The 24,177-nt window shown below is 41.1% G+C and overlaps 1 protein-coding gene across 1 annotated transcript in view; it reads right to left on the bottom strand.

The window, feature by feature from the left end:
- The window catches only part of ST3GAL3 (ST3 beta-galactoside alpha-2,3-sialyltransferase 3), a 184,116-nt gene that overhangs the window by 65,903 nt on the left and 94,036 nt on the right, over positions 1-24,177 (bottom strand). The window contains exon 6 of the mRNA XM_054384658.1: positions 5,557-5,651. Coding sequence (XP_054240633.1) covers positions 5,557-5,651 — 95 coding nt within the window. The remainder of the gene's footprint in view (positions 1-5,556; positions 5,652-24,177) is intronic.

Genomic DNA, 24,177 nt, shown 5'->3' with positions numbered 1-24,177 from the left:
GTGCCAAGAAAGTTGATGTGGAAGAAAAAACTACACAAGAAAAGAGCATGCATGAAAAGAGAAGAGATTTTCTGCCCTGATAACATTTTGATATGCCAACTTTTGCATGCCTGAAAACTCAACATTTTCACTGAAGATGAATGACCTCTGCCCCATGAGACTAATAAAAATCACTGCTGAACCACTGTTCTTCCCAAAAGCACAAACACAAAAGAAAACATCCAAGTAAAACCAAGCCCAAGAACAATGATCCATTGCACAATACATCTATTAAGCCTTGGTGCTCTGGGCCAAGCTTTCAGTTCTTTGACACCAATTCCAGATGCCCATCTTGTATCAGATGAAAATATGAGGTTTCCAAGCCAGTAGTACACACTACATTTGATAAAACTGTAGTATTCCAAACTTGTCCTCAATGTTCTCTTATCACCGTGGGGGAGAAATGGCTTCCTAGATTGCTGGTGGGAGGCAATTTCTGAGACAGTCACAAGACAGTAACTCCCTAAGAAATAACTATCACCTTCAAACAGAAACTGATTCAGGGCCCAACAAAGCAGCCACCCTGCTTAAAACAATCTTGCAGGAACAAAGGTAGAAGACCTATAATTACTGCTAAGCAATGACACAATTACTGACTAAATGCACGGAACAGATACTAGACGGATCATGTCTGTTTATTTTTTTAGTGTATGCTGTGCCATATGTTTTCACTTAAGCTAAAAAAAAAAAGTCTGCAGCAACTCTCCCATCCTCATTAGACAGAGAAGATGCCAGATACTAGCTACTCTTTCTTATGAAAGCCCTTTAAGCCACATGCATCAAGAAATACTATTAATAGTCAGGTATTTCTCCAGTCTTGTTTGTTGCCCTTCTCCAAATAATTCTTTCCTTTTGCCATAGCTACAGAGGTAAATTTGGGGAGGAGCCCTCTGGGAATAATAATCTCACTAACACTATAAACAGTTTTTCCATTGCTTTTTCATTGACAAACTTAACCCTGAAAGGAGTGCACAATATGGACAGTATGTACATATTCACATCTCCCTAAATTACACCGATACAAGCAGTGTTAGAAAAGGGTGCAAATACAAAGGAAGAAATTTCAATTTCAATTTAAAAATATCTCCATGTAACTCACTTAAGAGCCTGAGATTGCTGGAGTCCCTTTGCTCTTCACTGAAAAAGCTGCAAGAGCAGACATGGTAGGTTCTGGGAAAGAAGAATTTCTATAAGTAGATTAGAGCCTCGCTAATAGTGAAATATGGGAGGCACTCCAACACCCTGGTCAATGCTGAAACAATAGCCTGGGACACCACAGGGTGCTTGGCTCCCTAAGATGTTCCCCACAGGACATCTTGACATTTGTAGCTTTTACAGTTCCAGCTTCTTGTTACAGTTTGGTCTTCTTGACAACTCTTAAAGTGACTAATTCCATTGTGTTCCTGAACGGCATCCGTTGCTTTGGCTATATACACACTAATAAACAAATCATAGGAAGGACACAGACCCACACCGTCCCACACAAGTCCACACTAAATGCTAGCACAGTTCCTGATGGTTTTCACCAGGGCTGACAAATATCCTTCTCAACAATTCTCACGCATTCACAGGGTCACAGGCTAATACAGGTGAGTGACCTTTCTTGACAGGAAGCCTGGACAGAGTCACTGTCTATGGGTGGTGGGGAGAGCCAGGAAATTAACCTGTTTGAACAATGAGCTCAACTGCCTTCAGGACCAGAGGACAACCGCTTTATACATTAATAGAGATGGAGTCATCGTTTCCAAGCACTCACAGTGGCACATACCATGTCTAGATTCTGTGAAGTCACACAGCAGGAAACAACAAACTCATTTTTTTGAGTGCAGTCAAATATGGCGTTGGCCTGTTTAACAGCATGGTCACCCTTCATCGCTTACTAAAATCTTGATTCAAATTCTGGAAGACAGCCTCATATGTTCACAGCCAGTTGTAGAAGTTACTGGGTGAAACCCAGAGGCACTGTTACACAAAAGCCCAAATTAGATACTTGTAGTAACCCTTCGTGGCATGGAAACCTGATACACTCCTGCCTCTTTAGAAACATCACAAATCTATCGCTTTTCCTATTCTCTGCACACAGAGGAAGGCAAGGGCTCCCACAAAGGGCCACAGACATCTGCGATGAGTGCAATGGCACCTTCAGTTCGCTGTATCAGCTCCAAAACTCCTGACAGTTCACAGCTCTGCTTTTGTCCAGGTGGATTGGGATCAAGTGATTAGGATCAAACCCCGGTCCAGATCTCTGGTGATGAGAGGCAGAGTCAATAAGCACAGCATGTACTAAAACTCTCTCTGTGCATTTAAGACTGTTTAAGAAAAATGTAAACCCACTCCTTATAAAGTCCTCTTCATCTAGTCCCAGTATCTTGTAGAGGACACTCGTAGGCCATTGTTCAAAGAGAGTTTTCACAAGACTTCTTACTGCATGCCTCATCTCAGAAAGTCCTCTCCATAAATCAGTAGGGTCACCGTCTGCTTATTCCTGTGCTTCCTTCATTCAGCAGACAATAACTACCAAGGTGGTTAACTAAAAATAGCAGTTTCCAATCTGAACACGAGATGTGCATCATTCCCACTGCAATGGCCTCTTTCAGAAGCAGCATAATTCAGTGCCAAGTCTAAAAAACTTTCATATTCAGAACCATACTCACCTTGAGAGCTTCTACACACAAATGCTCTTGGAGAGAGGAGAGCATGCAACTCGCACAGGCTAATGGTCAAATCAGAAAATGACCAAGTAAGAAAAGGGAAGAAGCGTTCTTTCACAAAGAATCATTGTTAAGCTTTCTGTGTTATACTGAGTACTTCTCAGTATCTGGAGATGGAAGAATTGTCTTGACAATCAAATTCTTTTTAAAGAAAAGAAAGATCCTTGATGAACAGTGTCAAAACGATCAGCACACTGCTGCCCTCTTTATATGATCGCCTTTAAAGAGCAGTAGTCCTGCTGTGAATATTTCCAAGCTATTTCTACTCTTCACATGTAATTCATACAGATGTGTTACTCAAAATTAGCACAGCTCAGTAGACAATGCTCCTCAAAAGCTGTTTTCCCCTGAAGACTGCAAGACTTGTTCTTGCAATCCTGGAATTGTTCTTTCTTGGACCAGTAAGCACCAAGTAATGGATAAAATATTAGATTTATTTCCTTTTTTTGTTTTTACGAGAAAACACAAAGAAAAATTTAGCTAGAAGTCTGAAGAATAGAGAAAAACTTTAACAAGATAAAGCAGAAATGGTGTATTAGCCTCCAAAGTGCTAAGAATCTCTTGATCTCATAACTTTAGTACTTTCAAGCTACCACAAATTAGATTATAAAAGTTTCTTGGAATCATGCAGCATTACTGAAACTGACCTCATTCTGTAGCTGTATTTCACAGCAAAAAAAGGCCAGTTTGCACTTGGACTAAAACCACAGTGACTTGAAAACACTGGCTGATATTCACCAAAGCAAAATCTTCCAGTTATCAACCCATCTACAGTCAATGTCTATAAACACTGACTGCCCTTCCCAGTGTGATACATGTTGGCAGTTCCAGTTGATGGTGTCAGAGGGCTTCCTAAGGCACAGAGCAAAACTCCTGCCCCATCTGTTTCAACACAAGCACATCACTCTGCACTTTCTTAGCCACCCTGACTACTCTCCTTCCCAGCACATCCCAGCTTTGATAGTCTTCATCTTGCACCAGCACATGACTGAGCTCCATGCTGCCTGCTTGGGTAAGTTGTTTGGATATCATTAGATTGTCCTGACTGAAAGCTCTAATGAGGTGCTGATCCCATCATCCAATCACTCAGCTGGGGCAGAATGCATCCCATGGGACAGCCAGAAAAGACTGATGCAAGATTTCCAAGTGATGTGTAACATGAAAGAGCACCATTCGCATCGCCAGGACTCACAGCCTGTCAGCACAGCCATTAGGAACCCTGGGCTACAGAGGTTTATAATTCAACCCTCCCACACACAGAACTTGCTCCAGACTGAATCTTGGCACAAAATTCAGTCCCAGGAGGGCATTAAAAAAAAATAACCCATTCAACGGTTTCTGTCCCATGGCTTGAGCTCACAGCCATTTAAATAATGGCAATTTCTCATTTCTCTTTTCAAATGAGGAAATCCAACATAAAACACCAGATTTACATAACATTGCAGTGGTGACACAAGCTGGCAACAAACCCAGGGAGAAAGCTGCCAGAGCCGTTCCGTCATCCCCTTTTGGTGAATTTCTCCATTTGGATTCAGTTTAACGGAATGATTTTTATTAGGTCTAGCTGACATCATGTGTGATCCACAAATCCCACCTCCACGTTGGTCAGGCAGCTTGCCCTAGCTTTGTACACCTTGTATGCCTGTTAGAAGGGGACAGGCAGCCTTCTACTTGTGCTGCCACTGCTCTTTCTTTGCTGCAAACTCTACTGGCTGATTTAGAGGACAGTAATTAGTTGCCTATTGAGCTGCAAAAGATTGACTGCACAAGTAATAGCTATATACAAAACAAAGAAGGGAATTGATGCAAGCCGAAAGAAATTTGTCAGTAGAGCCTTTGATTTGATCAGAGATTGTTCTGACAACTACCACACCTGCTTCCAGGGAGAGAGATAGGCCCAAGCTTATTGTGGCTGCAGTCCTTTCTCCACCAGGTATATCAATTCCTGCAGGGGCCATCTGCAATCTTGAGTTTGTCAGTGGGGGGAAAAAAAAAAAATCTTAGAAGTTGATGCAATGCCACAAACTCTTCTTAACAGATACACCAGACTTCAGGAATTATGCAGCATAAGCTGCCTGCTCCACTACCACTCACCCAGAGGGGCCTTTGGTGGCACATGTGGGATAGCAAGAACCTTATGCCACTTGCAAAATGTGTCATCTGCTGGGTGGGATGCTGGGTTCCATCTCATCACCACCAGCACCACTCCTGCTCTCCCATAGCATACCTGAGAGGCAGCCCCTGATGCAACACCCCAGCTGGAGGACAGGGCATATTACAAATCATCAACAAAGCAACCAAGCAGATTTGTTCTGTTTGCTATACCAGGTGATAAGTAGAGCAACTATAAAATAATTTTATCACCAAATGCTATGAGAAGAAAATGAAGATTCGTACCAGTGGTCAACCCCAAGGCTCCAAAACTCGGAAAAAGTAATATTTCCTGTTCTTTAGAGAATTCTTGACTTGAAGGTGCTTAAAAATCAAGTTTGGATTCTGCTGCTGTCAGCAAAGACGCTACAAGATGCTATGGTAGCATCAGAATGTGGTGGTAGGTCTTAATTTCCATTGTTGAACTGACTCTCCCCATGTACTTAACCATCCTTCCTATGACCTACTTCTGAGGTCCATGTTCCAGTTGTGAACAGCTTTCTGGGTTTCTGAGAGCTACACACACAGTATTTTTCTTGGACAGGGGAAAAAAGGGCCCAAGGAACCATCTCAGTTCTCAAAATGGAAAACCAAGATGGGACAAAGCATCTGCAGAATCACCTCCTTTTCCAACAGCTGCACAGTTTACTCATACCTTGTCCTTTAATTCCAAAGGGGGGTACAAAGTCCCTGATACGTGCCCATTTCCTGAAGGAATCATCCAAGAACATTGGTGCCGGCTTCGAGAACCTGAGAAAAATCAAAATGAGAGAGAAATTAACCTCTGAACTAGGAAGAATAAATTTCTGTAGGGAAGCTGAGAGAAACTATACGTAAGTTTTGACTCTACATTCTTACTGCCAATAGTCTGGAAGATTTTACTTTTATCCAAAGGTGCCTGCAGTGGAACAAATCTGTCAGAATTTGCACCATGAGGACATACAAACTACTGAAGTCATGACTCTGACAATTGCTTCCACTCAACAATATAGAGCTTCTCCACTATTGTTTGGCAATTAATTTAGCTACAGTAAGTTGCCAATTACAATCAGTTAGACAATTTCATTTCCAGTTTCGTAAGCACAAGTCAGTTTATGTGCTGTCTTCACGGGTGTGTGAGGAATGGGTGTGGAGCTGCCTTTATGTTTGTCATTAGTAGATGTGTGCTGCTCTGTGCAGGTGTAAACACACTGGGCAAATGTGTGTGGAGAGCAAAGCTGGGGTTATCTGCTCTCATGGGTGCCTCTGCCTCCTCACTCATATGCACATACACAGCAGCTATTGTAACACAGGCCAGAAAGGAAATGGTTCAGGAGATCATAAGCAGTACTTAGTTTACAGAGAAAGGAAATTCAGCATAGATGTAGGTGTTTTCTGCTGCATTTATCAACATAAATGATTCCAGGGAGATCCTTGCCAAACCAAATAGTTGTGACCTATCCAAAGCCACTCACAAAAGAGAGAACTAGTCCTTGTTAACCGTATCACTATGGGAATACATTCTACTAATTACATCCTCAAACACAACAGCTACTAAAAATTTGTCTCTTCTAGAAACAGCACAGTGCCCAGATGGAAGGAAACAATCAGCAAAAGAAATGACAGAAATACTAACTTTCATATGGGACCATTTCTGAATGTATAAAGATAGCTGCTAGAAAACATGCTAATAGTAACAGAAATCTGTTCATTCAGTCACATCAAAACAGTAGCAAGGATGCTGTGCTACTGTGAAATTACACTGCAGTACAGAAATGAAGAATGGAGCATACTGTGTGTTCAGTCAGAGAGCACATCTCCACTACAGCCATACTGCTGTATGTATCTGAAATAAACAGAGCCTGGCTAACTGGTACCAGGATAGATGTAATGCACCAGTTTAACTTTCCCTTCAGGCTGTTTCTGCACTCAGCATGCACCTCCATGTTACTGCAAACAGGTAACTCTTGGACTTGAGCTACCTCGTTTAAGATAAATTCATCTACACTATGCCACAGACAGGTGCAGAGTAGCAATTTCAGAGAGCAGCAGAGTGAGGAAAGGATGGAATGAATTCCAAATTACAAACTGCTCAAAGTACCTTCCTATCACCAACACCCAGTAAAAGAGGGCTTTCAGACATCTCTGGGAAGGGAGAAGAGAGACCAAGAGACAAAACAGCAAGATTCAAACTCACCCATGCATACTGCTTCACATCTATTCATGTAAACTTTAATAAGTTCATCTATAATCATAAAAAGCAGGATTCACTGATTATATGGCTGATCTAAAAGGAAAGCAATGTTTTCTAGAGCTGAGGATGCAAGAGGATCTATATAACTATCTGGGAAAAGGTAGGAAATGGGTGTTAGATGTATCAGAGCTTCTGAAGATCTTAAGTAAAAAACCCCAAACCATAGCCCTATTTAAAAACAAATACAAAGAACAGAATACAAGAGGAAATAGCCCCAAGTTGCACCAGAGGAGTAGGACAGTAGGAAAAATGTCTTCATTGAAAAGTCTGTCAGGCACTGGAATAGGCTGTCCAGGGAAGTGTTAGACTCACACTGGAAATATTTAAAAGACATGTAGATGTGGTGCTTAAGGACACAGTTTAGTGGTGGGCTTGGCAGTGCTGGGTTAATGGTTGAACTTGATGATCTTAAAGGTATTTTCCAATTAAAATGATTCTATGAAAATACCCTAAAAACTTCAATCATCTGACAAATTACTTAAATGTTTTTTAAAGCATCTTGGTGCATTGTGTTACGCTGGTGAGTCTCCACAGAGTTAGTTCATCTCTTTCTACCACCAGTAGAAGGAATCTTTACAAGATTCTTCTATAATGCAAGAGCTTTTATAATGTATGTGGCTACAGCACAGATGATCACAGATTCTCCTTTGCAGCTACCATTTGAACAAACAGAAGAAGCCAAGTCTCACAGAATGGTCCCCTCTTCCCCAAGCAGTAGTTGCAGTGAAGGGTGATGGCACTGCCTGGAGGCTCAACACTATCTCTGGGCTGGTTTCTTATGTCATTGAGCTGTTCTGGTTGCTGTTGGGACAAGCAATCTTCAGGAAAAACCTCGATGGTTTTTCAAGTCATCCACTAAGAAAGGACAGTTTACTCCAGTCTGACACAGAGTATGGAGTTACTCTCTCTAATTTAGATTCCCCCTTAGAAGGTGTCTGGTAAACCAGGAAGGAGGTCAGATCCTCCTGGGACCCCCTGGGTTCCAAGGGGAGTCCTTAATGTCAGTTGAAGCACTAGCAGGATTGATCTGATGCTCTATGGTGACCCCTCTGCATGTGACAAAAAGAGGTGACCATTGGCCTTTCTTTAATATGCACTACAAGCAAACCTGGGGATTTTTCAAGCAAGGAACACAATAGCCTTAGATCACCTACTATAACTTGCTAAAATTTAACAATACTGTACACAGAGCTAGAGACTGACTCTTAATTCATACTTCTGCTTCATGGAAGAGGGGGGAAGAACAGTTTTGGAGGAAATACTATATCCATATGGGGAAAAAAATGGAGCAAATTAGAGGATATTTAGCTCCCATAAATCTTGAAGGTAATTCTATTTTGGAAGTATTAAGAAATCATGAATGCTGTAAGCTCATGGTCTATGAAAAGCACTTTGCCACCTCAATAAATCAGAGCAGGCCAGAACTGGCATCCAGCAGTGACAGGGAAACGCTGTCTGCCAGCCCTCTCCAGGAGCGTGGCTGTTCTGTCTCTGCTCTGAAGCTCATCTGGCATAATCTAGGACCCTTCAGGAAATATCAGGATATGCCTCCAACAGGCCATGGGAATGCTCTCTGTGGAGCACCTAAAATACATTCCAAGGAATGTGTGGGAGTCTGTCAAACAGAAAAAGTAAAATGTTTCCAAGTGATGTTAAACTGCTTCTGCTCAGCAGCTTGCATAGGGGATGCTGCTTTTCATCCCAGTCATCTCTCACAGCCGCCTCAAGGCAGGTTATCTTCACCACCACAGCTCCAGAACTGAAATAGGCTTGTGCTCTATAGGCAAGAAGTATGTAAAGGGAGTTTCAATTTTTCACAATTAAATTTTAACCACTTACTTTGTACCTCACCCCAGATTCCCGATATAATGCAACCTCATCACACATGACAGACACGAAAAGATGGGAAGTTTAGGAGCTGTGGCCATGCTCATGACCTGCATGATTTGAGAGAGAAATGCTAAGCATCTAAATCTCTATTTTGAATGGCATACCCCAATAAAAAAAGACATAACATCCAAGCAGACTAAATGCTAGATATGGTAATTATGCATTACAGTTCAAATCCCCTCCAGCTCTCCAATTTGTTTTCCTTATACAAAGGCATTTGTAAAATCTCTAACATAATTTGTCACTGCACACAGTGAAAGGAAGTGTGCTGACAGGAAACTATTCTTAAACAGGAATTTATATACAGAAGAAAATGGATATGTATTTGTGACTAGGATATTCCAGCTGATGCAACAAAAAAAATTCCAGTTCCTTTCTTCCTGACAAGTAAGAAGAGTTCTAACACCAAAACGTTTCTACCTGGAAGGCTATGCTAACTTGCTAGAAGCTCCTCAGCCAAGTTAAAACACAAAAGAATCACTTACTTGCTTTGGCATGATTTCTATGTTTTATTAGCCCAAAACACAGAAAAAGCTCAAAACCCATCCAGTGTTAGACAAGGGCACAAAATATACCAATTTTATTAATAAAATGGCCAAAATATAAACCAAAGCATTCTTAGCACTTGATAATGATCTTTGATAGCTGCACTTAATAAAAGTATGGAGAAAAAAAATCTAAACCAACCTTTTCTTTTTTCCCTATGGATGTTCTTCCCCTTGCTTCCCTTCTCTGTAGAACAGCATGGTGTGGTAGCATAGGGAATGAGGTTTGTGATGTCCTGATTTCACACTTCGTATTGACATTAATCTTCTGTCAAAAGTCCAAGCAGCTCAAAGATTCCTCAAGCAGTTCAAAAATTTAAGAAACTGCACTAATAAGGATTAACCCCATCCTTCAACCAGCACACTTCTTTTCCCAAATCAGCAAATGAGCCAAAAAAAAAAAAAAAAAAAGGATGGCTCAAGAAGAAAATCTTTAACAATAGAGAACAGGCCAAAAATTAAGTTGATCTCAGCAAATTGCAGAAATGGTCTAAAATGAAATCACACAAGACAGTAAAGACAACTTTGCACTGAAGAATGGTTGGTCAGTGTACCTCACCACTGTGAGCCACTGATCCCTACCCATCTTCTCCCATGCTCTCTGTAGCATCAGCAGCTTGCTTTGTTCATCACCTATAATAGGTTATTTAAACTCACTGCTCTTTTTTGAGCCAAATCAGCTACTCCAACATATCTTAAAGGGCCTTCATACTCTGCACTGTGGTTCATGCAAAGAACATTGTCATACTACTGCAGAAAAGATAAACATCCTATCATGACTGAAAAATGTAGCTATAACAGCCATAAAACTTAAGTACATTATTCAGGAGCAGAAAGCATCAGCTCAAGGACCACGCCCAGTTCTGGGCCTTCTGCAAAAAACATGAAGAATTGGAAAAAGAGTATAGGGAAGCTGTGGGGAAAAAAAAAAAAAAAAAAGATCTCTGAGGAAAGCTAGAAAGAAATTAATTTGTTTAGTCTAGAAAAGAAAAAAAATAAAAGAGGACGTGATAAGCTGTTAAATATTACAAGGCTGCTGCAAAAGAGAAAGATAGTATCTCCCTGGTGAATAAAAATATTAGCCCTGGACCTGAAATGCAGCAAAGGCAACTGAAATTGAACACTAGAAAAAGGTATGCTATGCTTGGGATTACCACACATTAAAATCTGCTTCCTGGATATGGGTTACAGAACTTGCATCAGCTGCTTTGGTTTCTGATTTTATTGCATTGTTTTTAAGAATAAACTTACATTAAGCATGGGTTAGACATAGCTGTGCCCATGCAAAATTAAATAGATAATACTCGAAGCTCTGCATTGGTCTGTTTCTTTTAAAACTATTTTCACACTGGGCTGACATTTCTAGGAGGTGACCAGTTTGCTGTCATTGGGAATCAAGAGCTACCCTTCAGGCTCCTTGTGCTTCTTAAGTATTTACCTTCATATATGGTAATCACATTTCAGTACAAACACAACTTTAGATAAGCAGCACATGGATTTTGCAAGTCTGTTGCCTGCCAAGACTGCTTTCTGTTTGTACCCTGTACCTTCGTGATAAACAGGAAGACACGTAAAGTTTAACCTTTCTGCAGTCATTAATATCTTGGGCTTATGCACCACCAAGGCACAAAACTCAAAGACTAAATTAATATCAGCTCAGTCCCTTCTGCTAACTGACTGCATTCTGACATGCATGAAGCCCAAAAAGTGCCCTGAACAGCTCACATATATAATGCAAATAATCATTATGGTGACTGGAAAGCTTGGAGATAAACTGTAGATAATTAAGGCAAAAAGAAATCCGTTTGCCTGCTCTAGAAAAATCCTCAGAATTTCCTACCAATTCTCCAAACATTCCAGACATAAAACACACGTGCACACACAAAAAATAACAAGAAGCTTGGTTTAAAGGTTGCCTTCCTTTAGGGGAAGGAAAAAAAAAAGCTATAAAATTCAGAGAAGGCAGAAACTTTGTCCTGACCTGCCTCATGGTGCAGCATACAAGACAACATGCAAAATTTATCATTGTTCACTGAACCCTCTAATACCAAAACACAACTATGCAAGGGTGAAAAAGCTGACTTCTAGCCAGTGCAGAACGATGTTAGCTTTAAAACCAGTCTCCTAACAGAATCTCAGTGCCATAGTTTGTTTTTCGTGTGTTATTGTCAAAGATGCAAGATTGAATTACAGGTAGTTTTTCCTACGAAAAGCCAGGGGGGCTGTTCAAGGCCTCTGAGGGAGCACTGAGCCAAGCAGACGAGATTACTTGGCATTTGGAAACATGATGAAGGTGAGCAAAAGCAGACTGTAATTACTGCACGAGTTTTCAAAGCCTTCTGTGCAAACAAAAAATGAGATGAAGAGGGAAGGAGAAAGGGTCAAATGCTTCTCCCCAGCAAAAAGAGTCAGCTCACATGGAAGATGCCAGCCAGCGACTCTGCTAGTAGGACAAAGTTTAATGCAATTCTGTTCCTACTCCCACTTCTGTGGGAGAGGAAGGAGATTGTTGTTTCTAATGAAAAAGAACAGGAGAGCAGCTGTCTAGGTTAATTGCTACTTGCAACATTGCATTCCCAAAAGGAAGGGTCTCTCTTTTTTTCTGGTGAAGATCTAATATACATTCCAGAAGACTGCAGATGATAGGCATAGATCCCATCACTGACCTGTTGTCTTTTATCAAAAATACTAATTAACCAGCGTGTCTAAATGCAGTGACTGCACTTTGCTTTTAGTAAGCCACCTTACTGGTCTCTTCTACTTGCAGACAAAAGTTAATCCAAAGCCATGCCACTGCCAGCAACTCTCCCCCACCCACTGCTCCTTCCTGTCTCCACTGGCATGTTTGAGTCGCCAGCTGCCAGCAGTCTTATGACAGAGGCACATCAAATTGAGCTTCACTGTTTCAAAAGTCCCTGATCCTGTTTTGTCCGACCACATTATTTAACATATCTATCTATCTCTCTATTTAGACCAATTTTCAGATTTCAAAGCATACAAGGGAATAGTAAAATTCCTAGTGGCCTTCATAACAAGTAGTAACACCCCTGCAAAAGGAGCCTGCAATACTCAACTCCTCCATCGAGAACAAAGAGCACATCTATCTTTTGTGCTTGTATGTCAAGACAGCTGAAAAGGAATTGGTACATACAGAGGGAAGAGGACAATGACATTTAAAAAAAAAAAAAATCTTTCCACCATGAGCTAGACCAAAAATGCCTGTATTGTTTAGGACAGTCTAACATAAGCACGGCACAGATGTGACTGCTCTGTTGACATACAGCACAGGAGAACCAGCATGTAAGGGAAAGGGCTATTGAAGCTAATGAACAAATAGGTACAAAAGACAAATGAGTATGACCTTATCATGGTATAGGCAGCTGATTATAAAACTAAGGTCACTGACATTTTAAATGGTTTAAGCTCCAAAACAGCCCTATTAGAGAAGCCAGGGAAGAGAGGAAAGTGCACAACGAATGACTTGATGTGAACCTTGGTCAGTTTATGAAAGGGGTTTTGGATGCTCCCTTTCCCCGGCCTAAGGGGGTTGTAGAGTCTCACTCTCTGGAGATATCCAAGACCCTCCTGGATGCCTTCTTGTGTGACCTGGGATAGATGATCCTGCTTTTTCAGGGGGGTTGGACTAGATGATCTCTTGAGGTCCCTTCCAGCCCCTGACATTCTGTGATTTGGTGTTTGTATAAGCAGGGCATTCGACTTCATAATTCATTCAGTTCCTGAGTGCCTGATGTTCCTTCACCTCTAGCATATTGCTCTTATCCAGATCAAAAATCTGCTTGGGGCCAAAACTTCCTCCATCAGTCTCACTGGAGTGAGGATGCTGGTATAAGAAATGTCAATGTTTCAAGTACTGTTACTGAAACAGGTCAGTTTTTCTGAGAGAAAATAGTCTCAAATTTGTCAAGGCTTATGCACTTTCAGAATGATCAATGCCATTTCAGACCCTAAACAAAACAAAACAAGTCCTTTTAAGATGATATGCAGAGTATACACCATGTCATTAAGAGAGGTATTACCAGCTCTTCTGATTTTCTTACGTGTAGTGCAATACTCTGGAAAGTTCCACAGGACATAGTTCCACATATCACACTCCTGGAAGAATCTCAGCTTTCATGTTAAAAAAAACACCCAAAGCGAATGAAAAATGTTTTCCTAGCTTTATAGTTGGAAATGAGACCTCAATAACTAATATAGGCTCAGAAACCTGAAGAAAAAAGAGAAAGAAACCATTATTTTCAAACTGCATGCGCTTTCTGACTGATTCGTTATTACTGAATACTTGCAGGTTGCAACTCTCATGACTGCAGCTCCCTCGAGTGATTTTAAGGTGTTCCAGAGAAAGTCTCCCCAGTGAAAATGCAGGCAAAGCCAAGCTGCTTTCAGACACAAACAGGAAATGAAAGTAAAACTGTAAAGTGATGAGAAAACAAGTCTGGAGAAGCTGTTGCACCAATAGTTGCCTACAGCAGACAAGACAAGCAGATAATTGAACACAAAAGAAACAAAAGACAAGTAAATTGTTCAGCTTCTTTATATACTGTATGAATTGATCAGACAGCTAGTCCATTACGATGTCTCTTAGACATTTTTGTTATTTTCAAAAGATTTTTTTTTTTTAAAGTAATCACAGTCTGGGTTTGACATAAAAACCAGCATAGCAATGACAATATCAAATCAAGCCTACAGTTTTGTCTAGGAAACAGGAAAATATGAACTCGAAACAAGAATGAGATCTGTAGCAAAAGCAAGAAAGAAGGGGATGAAAGCATGGGAGATGCTGGGCAAGCACAGTTCTCTCCAAACATTTTAGAACTGGACAAGACTTTTTGCTTGGAATCCACACTATAATTTGCCTTATTCAGAAGATGGACATCCAAACTGGAAAAAAAAAAAAAAAGAAAGTGAGGTTGGAAATGTTCTCCATTGCACAAATTCCTAATGCCTAAAAAATTTACCTTGGCATGCTCCTTCTTGTAGGAAGTTGTTCAAGAAACAGTTGTATGATTTTCAAGCCTGCCTTGTAGTCAAAGCAGTGGAATTCACCGGACCAGAGAACAAGTTTTTTCTTCTATGAAGTGAAACAGGACAATAAAGCTTTAGGTGCCATCTCTCAGGTACAACCATCTCATGTACATTTGTACAACGTATAAAGAAAAAAAAAAAGACTATCAGAACAATATCACTTACTGAAAAACTGTTACAGACAGATCACAAAGTTTCTGTTAGTTATATCCTTATCAATCTCAATAGGAAAAAAATCAGAAGTGTTTTTTTACTCTGCTACACAATAGACTTGACATTGTAGTGGAGGATGAACTGGAGGCAGCCAGTTGTTACTACTTAAGGTTCAGAGAGAGGCTTTTTTCTTCCTTTAACAGATGCAAAATACAGCTCACAGGCTTTGACTGGGAACCTAGACAAAAAACCAGCCCAAACATGTACCCCAAGAGGAGTGTTTTCAGAAGGGTCTATTTCCCCCCAGTGCCAGTGCCAGCAGGTCCTTCTGAAGAGAATATATGATAAAGGAGGCATGGATTCTGCATCCAGTTTCATGTAATTCTCTGTCTCCTTTATCACCTTAATTCCAGCCCTTAGTCTAAGAGCAATCTGTAAAGCAGCATGCATTAAAATCTTCCAGATAGCATCACCACTGTTTAATATAAACCTCTCTCCTTTGGTCCCATAGTTTTAAAAATAAACAAGTATCTTAACAAAGCAAGAGTAAAACACTGAGCTTATAAAACCTCTTTCTCCTTACTGCTTCCAGAGATAAGGCATACAGACTGGACACTCAAAGTTTCCATTTAAGAGGTCACCTGAGAAAATCAAAAGGATTTACAGGCTCAAGGAGCAAATGAGTACAGTGGAGAGAACCACAAACAGTGTGACAGGACAGACAGCTATATCCTTTCTTCATCATCCCACAAAGAAAGTGTCTGGTTTGAGTTAGAGATTAGGCAGGGAAGAAGAGTTGTGACTTGATTACTCTGACAAAGAAAAGATCTATGAACCATGCTGACCCCTCTTGTCCTACTTGTAAAACAGGTGCAGAAAATAAGGCCTGTGTTTCCAGTCAGCATTTACTGGCCTCCTCTGACCAGGGTCCTATGTTCTCATATGTTCCCAAGTCAAAGTTCAGCATGCATCTGGCAAGAGACTGTGCAGCAATAACAGCACAAAGGACTCTGCTCTGAGGCTTGATGGATACCTGGAGCACAAGGCAAGTTCTTAAAAGCCTGGTCTCCATAATCCTATAAATCTTCTGGAGGAACTCATATCCTCCCTGATTTACTAATCAAAGCAGAGAGACCCTCCCAATTATTGTTACTGCACCACCTGAAGAATGCTACAGCAGTCATCCTCACTACAGGAATGGAGCTTTTCAATGAGATAGTTCACTTCAACAAGTTCCCACACGAAAAGCCAGTAGAAAAAAAGGATGCTGCTGGCTTATGCATTTGAGATTTATGTAAGTCACTGAAATAAATACTGAATATTATTAGCAAATGGTTATGGTGAAGATGAGTGGAATAAAAAAACCACAACCACCCACAAACATGCCTTTACTTTCAGTAGCCTTGATAAAGAAAGCACTTTTCCTACAGCTGTGGGAAAGAAAACAAGGCATAATGGTGAAAGTTAAAATTAAATGTGTTTTGGCTGTTATCAAAGGGAGCTATAGCACATGGACAAAGTGCAGTCTGAGTGGTCCCAAGTTCCAAACCAAAGAAATGCTGCAGGCATATTCATCATCGGCATTTGTATTTGCTCCTGAACATTACAAAGAGCAGAGAACTCTGCAGATCCACTACTTTTGTCCCAGTAGCAACGCTTAATTGCACGAACTGCTTTCAGCCTTTACAGAAAGCATCAATAAGTCCACTCCTACCATTGACATTCTCCCAGTGACCCCCTCAGGCAACCCAATATGAAGTAGTTTCAGTGACTAGCACTGCTAGTTGACGCAGAACTCCTGCCACACCCAGGAGTTGTCCATACCCTTCACGTGTGGGTGGAACACAGCACAGAGTGACCTTGTAACCCAGCATCTTCACGGCCCCATCAGGGAGCCACAAAAGAAGTAACTTACTCTCCACCTCAGCCTGGAATTCAGTCTATTCACTGTATTTTCTTTGCATCATCCGGTTTTGGTTTATTTTCTCATTCTTTTGTTTGCCCACCTATGTTTGTCTAACCACTTCGATGGCCTACGCAACCAATACAGCATTCAAGCACTCCACAAACAATTACTTACAGTTTACATCTGTCATTGAAACAGTCTTTGTGTTTTCACTTAACGTCTTGAAAGTTTTAAAACTTATTCCATAAAGGTATTAAACTTTTCACTCCAGACATTCTGGAAGTAGACATGCTTGGTGTGACAGTACAAGAAAATCTCTCCATTACAAGGATAAATTGCAGTCACTTACTTCTTGTTTAATCTTACTTTTAACAAAGCAATCACCTTGGTAAAATAAACTGGAATGTGATGAAAGCCTAAAAAAAGTGAAAGCTTTGGAATGCATTGGCAAAAAAACCCTGAAGACCACAGTATAATGAGTAATCTTCATCAACAGCTATTTCTAATATCTTATAATCTTCATTAATTCTACCCTCCAATAAATCAGCAGTTACAAAGTCACTTCTTTATACTTGCTGAAGTGTGATAGAAGAAGTAAGAGAATATGGTTGAAGCTACCAAATAAAGTTTCTTAAAAAAAAAAATCATTATTCAAAGCCGTAATAAAATCTCAGAACACATTTTAACTACCCTTCCAAATTTTTCCCAAATAGTTATTTTTCTAAAACAAATTTCCTCATACTAGCTTAGAATACTTTAAAAAAGTTAAAGCCCACAATCCCATCTAATTCAGGATACTCTTACATTTTCCTGTCTAAACCAAAAAGCTGAAGGACTACTTTAATTGAGTATCCCTTGATCCCAATGACAAGAGAAGAAGCAGATATTCATTACCCAAAAAAATAGCAATGCCATTAGCCAAAAGGAGAACTTCCCACAAGTATTTATGGGTGCTCTTTGGGCAAGCATTCAAACAGACTCCAGACAACCATGCAGTGAGAGAACAGCATAATATCATCCCTCATTATCCCAACTCTGTAATGCTCATAGATCAGCCCTCCTGAATCATACCTTTCCTTCCTGTTGGAAATTTGTCTTTTCCTGGGTTGCAGACTAAGTGTACTTAGCAATCAGGCTGACAAGCAACACAACTGCAAAACCTGCACATTCTCACATCAATGCTGTGTAAAGATCACTCTCTAAACTTAAACCTACAAACAAGTGAAGAAAAGATTTTCAAAGATCACCAGCACTCTCTTGAATTCAACTGAAACTGTATAGTAACCTGTCTTCTGAACAAATCAGGTCACCCATGTTACCATACTCACTTTCTAGTAATTACTTCTGAAAAGTCTCAGTGCACATTTTCCCACAGCAACAGCCTGATACATGCCCTGCAGTAGTGGGTTTCATTTTAGTACCTTGGCCAGTCATGAAGTGAATCCAGTCAACAGCCCCCCTGATGATAGCAGGCTTTAGAGGCAACAAACAAGGTCTACTCCCATCAGCTTTTATTAGCTAATCTTTAAAAACTGGCATCCCTAGTTATAGGGATTAGAAGCTTCCATACCAAGGATAGGAATTAGGGAGTAAAAATACAAGATCAGCTCTAGTAGAAATACAAAGACTGATATGCAGCAATATTAACAAATTGGTTCCAAACCTGCCTGTGGCCAGCTCAGCTTTGAAGAATCTAATGCTTAGTGTGAGCTTTCATCACATGGCTACTTACTACTTCTTTTGATACCAAGAGTGTGCTTAATGCTGCAAAGCACAGATCTGAGCAAACTTTGCCTTTGCCTACTGTTATCACCCACCAAAAGCTATCATGGGCATTTCTTGGAATGCACGTGAAGAGCTTGGACTCTGAGGGAGTGGTCCAAGGTGCTGAGCTGTGCAAATACTAACCATCAACACTAAGCCCAGGACAGAGTCATAGAGATCAGAGATGCATCAGTATTTGTTGTCTCTGAGGGAGGAGAAAAAAAGCGTTGCTTGATTTTTAGCTTGGGATTATGTTTTTTTAAGAATTCATTGGCTTGTCTGCCCAGCAGTAAGGAAAATCCTACCTAAGGCCATGAGTGAGACTGTGCTGGGACACATGAGAGCTCTTTTCCAAAAATGGCAATAAATGGATGCCCAAGATAAAGCAATAATAGGGCAAAGAGGTTAAGTAATTCTCCCTAACATTCATGCAGCTTTCAAACACTTTCAGCTGAGTGGATTTCCTGAGCTTGACAGGGTTTGTCTAATCAGCAATCCCCCTTTCTCTCCCAGCAATGGATCTCTCCTCCAAATGTTCATCCAGATTGCCCTGGAATTCACACAAACATTCTGCAGCCATCACATGCTTTGGCAAGGAGCTGCCCAGGTACATGGCCTGATGGACAAAAGAACTGAATCTTTTTCTGTTATGTTGGATGGAAGTAGAAACACACTCTAAATAAAGACTCTAGCAGTGTTTTTTCCCCTTCTACTTTTCTTCCCTGTAGTAAAAGCCAAGGCAAAACTCGATTCAGCTCAGCCAGAAGACCAGACCTCTCCCTACTCTTGCTTCCTTCTAATCAGACACTAACAAGGACATATGTTTTTATCCCATTTGTTACATATCCAGCTGCCTCAGCAATCACATTGCCTCCTACCTCTCAATTCTCAATTGCCCTCAAGGGCTTCCCTTACTCTATCTTTGGGATTTAATGTTACCAAGCTTCAAGAAGTTTTGGTTCATGCAGCTCTCATCTGGGAAGATGCACACAAAGATACACTCTTATCCTTGTGCAGTGGAAGCCTTTAAAACCATTTCTTATGTTCTTTATGTGTTCCTTGGACTGTACCTTCCAAAGCTCTCAAGTGGCTGGTGTCTACCTCAAGCCTCCTGTTCTCACCTGCTAGGTGAGTAACTACCCCTTTTCTGCTTGGTAGACCACTTGGAAGCTTTTAAGATCAGTCTCCTCCTGTGTTCACAGAAATGTTTGGTAGCTGTAGATGGCTGGGAAGTTTCAGATTTATTAGACATGACTGAAAAATATCTCTCTTACAATGTAGATCCCAACGGGAGCACCAGGAAAGAAGCATTTGTAAAGGTCTGAAGGACAATACACATACAAGCCCAGCTGATTTCTGGGACACTGTATGGGCACAGAAAACATGGCATGTTTGGGAAGTGGAATGGGCTTGCAGTTGATGAAGAACATCCCCAAATCGCACTGAACAAGAAGTAGCAGTTATCAGATGCTTCAAAGACATCCTCTCTTGCTGTTTTGAGCTGGCCTATGCTCTTCATCAGCTGCACACAAGGAGTAAAAAACTATGTATTTCATAAGGACATGAAGTCTGTCAAGACACAAATGACAAACAGCCACATTACTCCTCTTTACCCACTAGATAGCGTGGGAATAAAGCTCAGACACAGGACAACTGCCTCTTGCAGCAGTGTCCTGGAGCTGTCAAAGAGTTGGCATGTGAACAACTCAGTCACAGGAAGAAGAGAAGTGCTGCTGCAACCCTGGCCAACTGAGTAATGTCAGAGTCTCAGCATGACAGCACAAAAGTAGGTGACCATAGAGACATTTTGCCATTTCACTTTCTATACAGCTTTACTTGGACATTCATATATTGTCAGTACTGACCTGCAGGAAGTAGCTAACATGCACACTTTGATCCAGCAATATCGACTCTAGACCCAGGCTTGTGTGGGAAGTGTTGACAAATTACCTCTGGTAAAAAGGGAAATAATTCAACCAATTAACTGAGGTTAGATTAGGTTTGGGAAAATGCAATGATTAAGCTGTGTGCAACCACATGTTTTTACTCAGTTACATGGCAGTAGGACATGTGTTACTTCAAGCATGAAGGCTACACCAAATCAGATAAGCAATCCCACCTAAAACAAAAACCAGTAACATATTTCCCATAAAAACAAAATAGCCACAGTAGAATATACTGACTGATCAGCTTCAAAATTAATGCCTTAAAGAGCAAAAATTCACTTCCCTACTTAAAAAAAAAAAATCTACTGTTCTGCTTTTACTAAGTGTATTGGTAAATGATGATGTGTGTCTCTTATTCAGATGCTGTCTCAGTAAGGTCTGTAAGGTTAGACCCCTGGTCTATTGTCATTAAATTCAGAGCCAAGAAGGGTTAACAGTAACAAAATTTACAACTTTTCTGTCACTAAATTGCACACATCCATGGTATTTTTTCTGCAATTTACCTGCATCACATTTTTGCTCATACAGAGCCCACCCTTTCTAGAGAGACAGGCTACAACTGTGTTTTGGAGTAGGTCTGAAGTAGGCATGCAGTCCTTCTCTACCACTACCTCTTCTTATCAAGGGGCAAAAGTAGGAGGAGCAGGGGACCAAGGCCTGAGCTCTGTGGGTCTCCTTCTAGAGGAAGCTTGGTAGAGCTGATTGTGAAAGAGCTTCTGAAGGAACTGTGAAAGAGTGCTGCAGTGAGAGCACGAGAGGAGACAGATAAGTAAGGGAAAATCAATACTTTGACAAGAGCCAGCCTGCAGATGGTAAAGGCTGTTGGCTGGAACAACCTAAAAGACTACCAGTTTTAAGCAATCATTTGTCACATGTCTTCTTCCACCTCCTCCTGTAAAGTCACATCACATCAGCTCACACCCAGCAACTCCCTACACACTGCATATTCACCGAATTTCTACTGTATCAAGGCACTTCCTGATGTCCCACACCTCAGCAGCACTGAGCATCATGCCACAATTTGCTCTTGCAGATACCAAAAAGGCAAGAGAAGTTTAGGACATGGGGAATGAGGACTACAGCTGGTAAAAGTGCAAAGTACAGGGAAAGTGCAGTTAGGAAAATGTGCTCATGGTGTTAAGTGATGTGGGAGTAGGATGCAGGGTTGTGCAGGTCATGGTATGCAACAGGGGAGAACAGAGTTGTCAGAATATGGTATAGTGATGAGGGAGGGTGGACAATGGTTTGTAATTTGAAGAACTAAGAAGATAAAACAAGTGAAGTTATAAATGCACATATAGCACAGGACAGTTTCTCTGGTGACTAAGAGCAGAGAATTTCCTTCAGAGCAGCAACTCTAAATTATATTTGGAACACATCTGAGACTAGCCTCGGCAGCTTAATAGTGAAGAATTCAAGGAATCTGCCTATAAAGAAGCCACCAGAACCTCTGTTTAGAAGTTTCCAGGGGCCTTCAAAATATGTAAGGTGTACTGGAATCAATTTAGGATGGAATGTTATCCTTGAGCGTACAGATGAAGGGTAGAGAGCAGTCACTAGTGCAATGACATGAAAGACAAGGTGGAGAGGTAAACTCTTCAGACCCCAAAACAAGGGAACAAGCAAACAAGCAGAACAGAAATTTCAGGAAAAGACTTGACAAGGAATGAGAAGCAAATGTAGAAGAGGAAAAGAAAGCAAGCTAGGAAGAAGGCAAAAATCTGTGCAGGGTATTGTCATTCTCTCATTTGGTTGAAGCAGGGAGTAGTGAGACTACAGCAACAAATACTGAAGAGAGCTTGAGGGAAAGTCACAAACAAGATAAAGAGTTTATCTCTGTGGTCACAGCAAGTCACTAGAATAGTTTCACTAGAAAGAGTACAAAATAGAAGGAGAGGTCTGACTGGTCCCAGATCTCTGGCAGGGTGAGACAGCAGTACACTGGGGGAGCCAGGGTGGAAAACAAGAGAGGCAAATGAGTAAGCATGAAGTAAAAAGAGGACAGGGAGAACAAAACCACTGTGGATGGAGGCAAAGAAGCAGATACAAGGTAATATAAGCAAAGCAAATTAGTTGCCATAAATGATGCAACAGGTCACAGGAAAATATAGTGTCACTGTACTGTGATTTGAGCCACTACGTATATAGTAAAGCTTCAAACAGTTTCATACTACATAATATTCAAACACAGGAGTTATGCTGGTCTGTGTCATACCATGGTCATCTAAATGTTTACAAGTCTATTTTTAATACTCCTTTTAAAGAGTTTTCCTGGTAAGCAAGTTTATTGTGTTGTGGTTTCTCAAGTTCCCTTGCAAGTTTAGGTAATATATTTCCTCCTTCCATTCCTGCAGCTGAAAGTCTGAGTTTAATGAGAGATTGCACATTTCAGTTAGCAGCTCAACTGCTACATTCCCAAGCCTCTTTAAAATTCCTAGATGTATACAGCCCAGGAAGGGTGATTTAGCACTCATTAATTTAGCAGTGAGAGAAGCCAGAGAGATTGCTTCAGAGAGATTTTACTATTCTGAAGTTTGTTGCTAAGTGCATGGAGCTTGAAAGCAAAAAGATAGGGGGGCAGATTTACAAATCCACAATGCAAAGGAGATCTAATGCTTGAATCAGATACAGTCTGTGCTCCATCTCCTGCCTATCTGCACAAAGGAAAATAGAATGCCTCTATTAACTTTCAAAAAATACTTGCTGCTACTAAGGGCAGAAGCATGAAGAAGAATAAGCCTTCCAACTAGTTTAGTGATAGCTGCCATGGTGTTCTACCTCTTGATCACTAAGGTGCTTTTAAATTATTAGCACGGGTGCAATTAAGGAAACTGAAGGAAGAAAGGTAAACAAAAAATGGATGAGGTCTTTACTCAAGGTATCTCTGAGAAGGACCAGAGACTGTAAGGCATGCAAAGATGAGGGTCCTGATGGACAAGCTGAACACAAGCCGGCATTGAGCGCTTGTGGCAAAGGCAGCCAACAGCACTCCAGGCTGCACTAGGCAGAAGGTGAGGAAGAGGATCCTTCCTTCTGCTCACCACTGGTAAGGCACTGCTGAAGGGCTGGGTCCAGCATTGGGATCCTCACTACAAGAGAGACATGGACATGATGGAGCAAGCCCAATTAGGAGATTGAAGCATCTGCCATATGAGGGGAGGCTGAGAGAGCTGGGACTGTTTAGCCTTGAGCATGGAAGGCTCATGGGGCTCTTATCAATGTGCATAAATACGTGATGGGGCAGTCAAGAAGGCACAGTGACTCTTCTCAGTGATGTCCAGTGTACAGGATGATAGGCAGAAACTGAGACACAAGAAATTCCATTCACAATAAGAAAAGCAACTTTTACTGCAAGGGTGGTCAAACATGGGAAGAGGCTGCAGAGGGAGGTGGTGGAGATATTAAAATCTGAATGTAGCCTCAAGCAGGCTGGCCCAGGTGACACTGCTTTGAGCAGGGGAGTTGGACTACACCACCTCCAGAGGTCTCTGCCTATCCCACCTAGTCAGTGACTGTGTGATCCTTCTCCCCATGAAATAAGGAGCACTGAAGTTGCAAGAGAGGTCAAATCAAGGGACACAAGGGTCTGTTAAAACTCTGTTTTATACAAATGCTGTAAATCTCACTGACCTCAATCAGCCTGATCAAGTGATAAAAGACATTCCACTGACCTAATGCTTGGCCTGAGAGAGCTTGTGAAAACTGGGCTGATGCATATGACTATAGGCTATCATCCTCTGGAAGTCACAGCATAAATTTGCCATTCGCCAAAACTGGAACTCTGTAGCTTTAGTAT

This window comes from Indicator indicator, chromosome 10 (assembly GCF_027791375.1).
Source record: "Indicator indicator isolate 239-I01 chromosome 10, UM_Iind_1.1, whole genome shotgun sequence".
NCBI lineage: Eukaryota > Metazoa > Chordata > Aves > Piciformes > Indicatoridae > Indicator > Indicator indicator.
This window is presented reverse-complemented; position numbering and strand designations above follow the sequence as displayed.